Source organism: Boleophthalmus pectinirostris, unplaced genomic scaffold (assembly GCF_026225935.1).
Source record: "Boleophthalmus pectinirostris isolate CB_2022bp ecotype Guang Dong unplaced genomic scaffold, ASM2622593v1 HiC_scaffold_23, whole genome shotgun sequence".
In the NCBI taxonomy this organism is placed as follows: Eukaryota; Metazoa; Chordata; class Actinopteri; order Gobiiformes; family Gobiidae; genus Boleophthalmus; species Boleophthalmus pectinirostris.
This window is the reverse complement of record NW_026571207.1, coordinates 30214395-30223244: the sequence shown is the minus strand read 5'-3', so window position 1 is coordinate 30223244 and position 8850 is coordinate 30214395. Positions and strand designations below refer to the sequence as shown.

Sequence of the window (8850 nt, the reverse complement as noted above, 5' to 3'; positions counted from 1 at the left end):
CTACTACTGCTACTATTACTTCTACTGCTACTACTAGTGCTACTGCTACTTGTTAACGGTCCCACGGACAAGCTTCAAAACACAAGGAGACTTTCAAGACCTCTTGCCTAAACTCTGGAATGACCTGCCTTTTGGATGAGAAGCATTTTGTGACCTATGTCTGTGAAAAGCGCTATATAAATAAACTTGACTTACTTACTACTGCTGCTACTATTGTGACTAGTACTACTATTACTACTGCTGCTGCTACTGCTGCTACTACTATGCCACACTATTGCAAAGAAAATATATAAATGTTAAATATTGAGCCTCAGAATACATTGTTCCAGGTTTCATATTCTGAACGATAAGTCAGTATAGTAATGATCGTGAAAGGCCTACTGGTAACCATTTTGAAGTACCCAATTCAATTTAATCAGTGGTCTGTCAAACTGTCAGAACTTAATTATGTTTCCCTGCTCTTAATCTACATAAACACTGCAACACCTATGAACTGGTTTTACCTAAGATATTTAATACATCTTAGTATCTTGTGGTTTCAAATTGTGGTTGGTGATAATTAACAAACAACATATTGTGCTGTTCCAACATGCTGTTTGTTAATGGGCCAAAACCAAAAAAGAAGAAAATTAGAATGATCGTTAAAAAGTCATAAAAAGAACAGAAGTGGAAAGTAGTTATGTAAGAAAGACAAAAAGAGATTGGGGGGAAAAGGAATGAATTATATTGGAGTCTATCTATTTTATAGGTGCTAGTATTGTAAAGCGATCATCATTTGACTGTTTTGCTAATTACTCTAAGATTCTTTTTTCTTCCAGACGATCTCTTCAAAGTGCACAAACTAAAGCCAAACCTAAAATGGCGTCAGGCCTTTGAGATGTATCTAAAGACCATGCCTCCATACTATCTCCTGGTAAATATATCATTTTATATATATCTTATATTTTGTATGTTATTTTGATTGTTTAATGGAATGGTATGTAGCCTGCATTCTTACAGTTAAAAAAGTAATCCTACAATAACAACTGAATGTGGTATGCCAGTGCCTAAACCTGCAGATAGAGGACACATACAAGTTTTTCTCATTTTCAGTATATGGACAGCATATACTGCAGCAGCAGAGACACTGACTGCAGGTGCTGGGGTTTAGGAAGTGACGATTCAGATCAGAGAGTCCTTTCAGGTTTAAACCAGCTGGATTTCCTCACTGAAACTGCAACCCAAGAGACTCATGTGAGCCTCAGTCTACTTTCTGATTGGATGATCGTCTTAAGAACTAAAGCATGAACATGTCTACCTTGTATATAGGGACAAAGTTAGGTCATATTCATGAAATTAAAGTCTAAATTTTACACATAATTCCTTTTAATGTGTATTTTCTCATCTTGCAGCCATTGAAAAAGGCCATGCGGATGATGGGAGCTCCGAACCTCATCGCTGATAACTTGGACTGTGGCCTGAGCTACAGTGTCATCTCCTATCTGAAGAAACTCAGTCAACAGGTACAATGTCACCATAACAAATTCTGAAGCACGATATATTGCTACAGAAATTTTCTTCAGTAATAACAATAATGCAAGATACTCCTATTATCGAGTTAAGCTAAACCAACTGGATTTACTGAGCGCTTAAAACCATTTTTAACCATTTTTAAACATACAGTATCATTCAAAAGGCATTAGCTGCATGAAGGTTCTTCATACATATGGAGAAAATCTGTTTTATGAAAACCGTAAAATTTAACTTTATATTAAACTTTTGATGTTCTATAAAAATCTGGTGATATAAAGCTTCTTATTTGCTTGTAGGGAAATTTTCTTTACTCTAAAAATAGGAAGACTAATAGTTTTATTGTATGTATATCTAGCTAAAACATATGTGTGTAGCTCATTTCTAAATTAAATGTTGATTCTTCTCTGCTCAGGCTAAGATGGAGTCAGACCGTCTGATCGTGTCTGTGGGGAAGAAGGCTCCTCAGGAAACAGGGATTAAAGTGAAGAACCAAAACCACTGCGGCGCTCTGTCTCTGGCCCATCGCCGCGACTTTAAACAGCTGCTGCAGGGAATCACAGGAGAGGGCCCCCTACGGGTCAATGACATCAACTACAAGGAGTTTGCAGGCTTTCAGATCGGACTGTTGAACAAGGTGAATAGAGTGAATGTGTCAAAGTAATCTGGATTTAAAGGTGCACTGTGTTTTTTCTGGGGGAGGTCTGACAAATTCCACTTTCCATGGAGATGTTATTGCTTTGCCTGTATGCCATTAAACTATCTCCATGGACACAAGCAGGTGACGCTACCAGGCAAGATCAGTTGATCAAGGTCAGATCTGCGGTAAGGTGGTCTGTAATAGGAATTCAAGTTTTTAGCAATAAAAAACATGTCACCGAACAACTACAAGATAGATAATTAATGGCATGCTGTGGAACATTTCAGACAATGCAATAAAATAAAAAAACAGGCCAAGTTACAAGTCCAGATATGTGTATGTGTGTGTTCAGTAAAGCCTGTTCAGAAATATTTTTTCCCAAGATATTTATTAGCAATAAATGGCATCTGTAATTGAATTAATGAAAGATGGACAGGGTTAATGTAATGCCATGCTGTGGAACATTCCAGGCAAAGCATCTCTCTCATCTCTATGGTGAGTGACAAGCAAGTGGCAAACCCCCCCACTAGAAAGAGTACACTGGGCATCTCATTTAAGTCCTGTCAAGTCCCAAATCAACAACATTTGAAACCCTTTTTGTTGTTGTCTGGTTGTTTTGTTGTACCTAAAATATATAGTTTTCAATTTCATGAAGGGGTCTCAAATTCTTGACTGGGATAAAACAATGAAATAAAATTTATCTGAGCTGCATCTTATCTTGACATGGCAAAATTTTCAAAACACTTGTACTATCTTTCGGAGGCCAATCTGTACTACCTACATAATTTGGTTACTGTAAAACTTTTTTTAATATATTACTTTTGCCTATTTTTCACTAACTAATTTTAATGTTTTTTTATATTCCCAGGATGTAAAGCCACAAGCGTACAGAAATGCTTATGACATCCCAAGGAGAAATTTGTTGGACCAACTCACTCGAATGAGGTCAAATCTGCTGCGGACCTCACAGAAACTCATCAGGGGCCAAGACGAAGGTACAGTACAATGACAATGTAATATTACTAGTGTTGTTACTTTATTGCTATTAGCTTCGGTAATTAGGGATGGGCGATATTGCCAAATATTAACATCTCAATGTTTTTTGGAATGAGACGGTGTAGTCCCTCATTCTTCCAGGAGAGGTCCTATGTAGAGAATATTTGAGAAGTAATCATCAAGACACTGTTTTTTGGAATGTTAAAATGTGAAATGTGTTTGAAATTACTCACAAAAGTGCAGAAAAACTAATTAATTTTATGAGCTTTTCAATAGCCTTTGTATATTTTGGCTTTTTATATTTTAAAATAAAAAATATAAATATATTAAACAAATCAAAATGTGCTTGATTGTATAACTATATTCATTCAATCAGGTATGCAATGCATGTTTCTTTTTCAGACTACCTGCACAGTATTCCAGTGGCTCAGATGGGGAACTATCAGGAATATTTAAAAATGATGCCATCTCCACTCAGAGAGATCGACCCCGACCAACCCAAACGACTGCACACATTTGGGAACCCCTTTAAACAGGACAAGAAGGTACTTCTGTCTGGTGACATCACCACTACCAGCACTTCTACTATTATCACTAAAATTTACAGATATAAAATCTCTGGATTTCCTCTTGTTCCTCAGGGCATGATGATTGACGAAGCAGATGAGTTTGTGACTGGTCCTCAGAATAAAAAGCGTGTGAACTCTGGAGACTCAATGTCATCCTCGGTGAAGAGGAGACGGAGCATGTCGCCGTTACTACGGAGACCGCTCAGTCCAATAGGAAACACCAACCACATCAAGAGCCCAGCACAGAACCACAACAAACCAGCTCCACCGCACAAAGGTAATGGACACTGTAATGTGGTGTGCATGCTTTATAAGTACTGCAATGTTTTAAAAGGAGGATGGACTCAGTGATGGTCATGTAGAACTGCACCATCATCTGGGCTGGAGCTGGGCTTTCCTCAGCTGCTACAGGAAGTACCTACTCTGCTGGGCCTCTTGAGGATGGAGCTGCCCCTTCTTGAGGTCCTGAGTGATGGTGGTGCAGAGGAAGTGGAAAGTGGTGATGGGGCTGTCAAACTTGAGTCAAACATATATATACTTATATACCTATATGTCTAAGTTTTTCCTTAGATATAAAGGTAAATGTCTCCATTGCTAGTCTAATCAAATCTTTTGATTGCCCCGATATACTTCTTACATTATATTATTTTCCTCATGTTTTAGACAATGGCAACAACATCCCAGAGAGCAACGGTGAGGTGGGCCCTGAGTGTGGAGAGGTCTGGCCCAACGATACAGACTCTAACATGGGAAACCAGATCTCGCCAAGTTCAGAAACCAAACCAAGACCAGGAACTACTGTAGACCAAGAGGACGCGGAGGTGACCATGGCAGAGGAGAGGGCAGAGGAAGAGGAGGGAGTGGAGGAGCAGATGAAGGATGAGAAATATAACTGTGACAGACTGAGTCCACAGAGTAATACAGAGAGCTCAGAGACTGAACCAGAGGCATTGCAGACGGTCTACATCCCCCCTCTGGACGGGACCCAGGCAGAACTCAGAACCAGGGTCATCAAGGAGGTCCGAAAACCTGGAAGAAGTGAGTGAAATGTAGAGATTAGGAATGAGACAATAAATAATAATATTGTTTTCGTGATAAAAAGGGTAGACAGTAATCATTAATGGGACATTTTATATAATCAACAAAGAAAATCGCCATTTTATTACCAGAATGTGTGAAAAAAAACTACTTACCCTTGATGTTTTCTTCTAGATTATTGTTGTTTTCACCTATAACAAAGTACAATTCTGTAATAGTTCTTTAAACATGGAACTTATTTATAATATTATTACGTATAATTAATCAGATGCGTACTATTTTTAAACTGTCAACAACTTTAATAATTATCGTGATATAATTGTTAATCATAATTATTTTAACAACGATAATCGTGACAACAAATTTCAATATTGTACCATGCCAGTTACATCAGATTCAGTTGTTTTTAATAGTCAATGATCCGCTTTGGGTTTACAGGTCAGATCTGTGGAGAGGTAACCACGCTCAAAGTTAGAATGATTGTTTTCTAGGTATTTTGGAGCTATACAACTATCTGTAGTTTAACAACTGTCAAGGAATTTATTTTATTTTATTGCGTCAACCAGGTTTAACTTAATATTTTAAACAAGGTCAATATATTTTACTGTTGTTTTTTTTGTTCTTTTTTTGTTCTTAGATTATGAGGCAATAATGCGGTTACTGCACGAGGTCAAAGGTCCTGTGAACGTCCAGAAGTATTTCCTCCTCCACGCCATAAAAGAGGCCGCCAGGTAACAATGAGTTTACTCTATAGTACTTTTCAATATTATTGATTATGTCATTAATGATGGTTTAAAGTTGACCCCATTTATAGAAAAAAATAATCCACCCAGATTTGAAAAGCAGTGTCTCACAGTAGAACCAGTACTTTTGGCATTAGAGCAGCGACGAATTATTGTTTCAGTATTGTGAAAAGACAAAAAGTGTTGTTGTTTTCATTTAAATCACTGTCCTGTGTAGGTAGTGTTAGAAACTTTTTTTTTTTAAATTGAAATAATTACCATAATTTATTAACTTCAGTAATTACTTCAGTAATTAAATCATTATTATTAAATCCAGTTATTACTATTACTTCTTGGATTTTCATTTTACAACTGTTTATGTATTATCTAGAATTATTTTTGATAACAGTTGTGAACATCTGTGCATTATAACAAGTTTACATCTCTGATTATAGTTACAATCATGCCTTCAACCCAAAACATGCACATTTTTCTATACTATATAAAACCTGTAATGATATTGTTAAAGAACTGTAATTGTAATGTTTTTTTTTTTTTTTTTTTCAAATTATCTTGATTGATTTAGGTTTAAGAAGCGTGTCCTGATTCAGCAGCTGGAGCAGGTCCTTTCGGAGTTGGAGGATCCTCCGTTGAACTCAGTCCCATCGCCCCCTCTCCCAAATGATAACAATGGAAAATCGTGACAAAAATCACCTCCTGTGGAATAGTTAGGAAACGCAGTATTTAGTTTAAAATATGAGCGAGCGGGACCGGGGTGTTAAAAGGACAATTGCAACGGCTCAACTGCTCCTCTGTTCGGTTACATCACGTGAAAAGTCAAGGGTTTATTCAAGAGAGACTTTAAATATTGAGGGCTAGGGGTCTAAAAGAGGCAAGTGACATTAATGGTGCATTGTGTAACTTTTCTGGTGGAGGGTCTGTCAAAATCTTTTCTCCATGGGGATGTTATTGCTTTGTCTAGAATATTTCAGAGTATGCCATTAAAACTTTCTGTCTCCATGGCGACCAAACCAGATCTGTGGAGAGGCAACCTGTTCACAGTCAAAATGCCTGTTTTTCTAGGTACTTTGGAGTTATAAAGCCAACTCTAATTGAATAAATGTAAGGTAGAGCTGTTTAATGTCATACTGTGGAACATTCCAGACATAACATTGATATCTCCATAGAAACACATAGGTGATGGACCATCAACCACAAAGTCACATAGTGTACTTTTAAGGTAAATGATGTGCTAATAATAGTAATATCCTTCAAATGTAACAGCTGTAAGTTAAAATACATTAACTAGTGTTACAGACTGAATGAAACTTGTCCCCACGGAGATGTTATTGCTTTATCTGGAATGTTCCCCAGCATGGTATTAACATATCTATGCCACAACCAAGTTACAGGTCAGAAATGTGGGTAGGTGGCCCTAGGATTTAAAGCAATAAAAGCACCTGTTATTGAATATCCCAATAAGTTTAATATCATATTGTGGAACATTCCAGGTAAAGCAATATCATCTCCATGGAGACCAGGAAGTAATCGGAACCCCACTAGAAAAGTTACATACATTTTCCTTTAAATCTAGGGTCTGTTTTTGACCAGCAGCTCACCTGAAAAGTAGCTTTCATTTCATAATAGTTTATTGGTTTATCTCAAATTACCCCAAATGCCACTTGTGCTCTTTAGATTCCCAGAACTCTTCATATCAACCATCGACTGTATCAACACGCCTTAAGCATCTCAATGGCTTTGTCTGATTTTCTGAAAGATACACTCCAGTTTGGTTAAAAACAACAGCAGCTCTGGTACTCCGGGTTAAAAGAGTGAAAAATATTTTAAATGGTAGAAGATTTTGTATTTATTTTAAAACGGGCCATTCTTCAGCCGGTCTGAGAAAAGTTAGTGGTCTAACTCATTCGCAAATAATTGAATAATATTTTTAAATGCCAATAGGGATACACCGATGCATCTTCCTTACAAGATTCTGATTTTTAAAACAGTTTTCCTCTTTGGGCTTCCCCCCTTGGTTTTTGTATGCCACAATACCACAACAAATCTATGCTCTCCCATTCGTTACCGGCCACATATATACAAGCCCATCCATTTTCTTCTGCTTATCGGGGGGCCAGGTCGTAGAGACAGCAGTCGAAGCAGGGACTCCAAGACCTCCCTCACCCCAGACATTTCCTCAAGCTCTTCTGGGGGGGCCCCAAGGCGTTCCCAGGCCAGCTGAGAGACATAGTCCTTCAAATGTTTCCTGAGTGTTCCCTGGGGCCTCCTCCCCAGAGACATACTGTATACAAGTCTACAATAGAAACAGTTTGTTAAAGGCACAGTATGCAACTTTTCTGATTGAGGGAGCGCCGCCTGCTTGTCTCCATGGAAATTTTTATTGGTTCGCCTGGAATGTTCCATAGTATCGCATTAAATATATCCCTTTCCATGGAGATCAGCAGGTGTAACCAGATCAAGTTATAGGTCAGATATATGGAGAGGTGTGTTTTTCCAAGGTAGATTCGAGCAATAAAACCACCCATAATGAAGTAAGTTAAATACATTTTAGAACCTGGATAGCCTACATTTAATGCCATAATGTGGAACATCCCAGGTTACAATTTCCTCACTGTCTGGAATCTCACCACTGTGGCACAAGTAAAAATTCTCTTATCTTATAATATCCTCTCCATGGACCCTCTACCAGCAAAGTTACATAATGCATTTCAAGTACAATACTTTCAGATGGTTAGGTACTTCTAACTTCTGTCCTGGTTACTGATGACTGCTCCCAACTTTTCACTTTGTAGGGTCAATAAAATACACCTTTAAATCAGTTTAGATATTACTTCAGCACTTACTAAATCTACATAGGCATCAGTTGATCTCTATTATTAATCAAAATTGTCTATGGACCAGTGTTCTTATTTAATATCGTAAAATAAAATCTCCCGAACACTCCAAAAATGATCCTTATCTCAGTCCAGTCCACTGCTGTTTTAGTCTCTGCAACATTTCTCATAAACCCAGGCATTTTTACAACTGATGTACACAACTTTTTCATGTTCAAATGGAAAAATAGATCATTTTTGTCAATCCAGAGACTATGGAATATTTTGAGAGTAAAATATAAATGACACTTTTGTAAAATGTTACATGTGTAAAAGTTGGAAGTTTTATGAGAATATGTTTTGTAATAAAACTGAAAAATGACAGACGTGTTTGGGTGACTTGCTCCTTCTAAAGATACAATAGTTTTAGTGATCATAACCAAGACATTCAACTTGGCTGACGTATGAAGACTGGAGACATCTTGTGGTTAAAAAGCGCAACTGCAGTCAAGACGAACGATAATATCTTTCTCCCCAAAATG

At 37.5% G+C, this 8850-nt stretch overlaps 1 protein-coding gene across 3 annotated transcripts; it reads left to right on the top strand.

Moving 5' to 3' along the window:
• The first annotated feature begins 60 nt into the window (after positions 1-60).
• ints6l (integrator complex subunit 6 like) lies at positions 61-8690 on the top strand. Of its 3 annotated transcripts, none has more exons than XM_055159283.1 (10): positions 61-913; positions 1093-1233; positions 1392-1502; positions 1925-2146; positions 3018-3144; positions 3548-3690; positions 3787-3991; positions 4378-4752; positions 5390-5483; positions 6061-8690. In XM_055159283.1, the coding sequence occupies exons 1-10, from the start codon at positions 878-880 to the stop codon at positions 6176-6178; spliced, it is 1572 nt and encodes a 523-aa protein (XP_055015258.1). In that variant the 5' UTR covers positions 61-877; the 3' UTR covers positions 6179-8690. The 3 variants fall into 3 exon arrangements, with proteins under 3 accessions (XP_055015258.1, XP_055015261.1, XP_055015259.1); XM_055159286.1 differs by having other exon boundaries at positions 66-913; positions 1093-1315; XM_055159284.1 differs by lacking the exon at positions 1093-1233 and having other exon boundaries at positions 66-913.
• Positions 8691-8850: the final 160 nt, after the last annotated feature.

Excerpts from the sequence above, each read along its gene's own strand:
- ints6l (XM_055159283.1), top strand. The coding sequence starts at position 878 with ATGTATCTAAAGACCATGCCTCCATACTATCTCCTG. Across the intron at positions 3,691-3,786 it reads CCTTTAAACAGGACAAGAAG|GGCATGATGATTGACGAAGC; the intron begins GTACTTCTGTCT and ends CTTGTTCCTCAG. Across the intron at positions 3,992-4,377 it reads ACCAGCTCCACCGCACAAAG|ACAATGGCAACAACATCCCA; the intron begins GTAATGGACACT and ends CTCATGTTTTAG.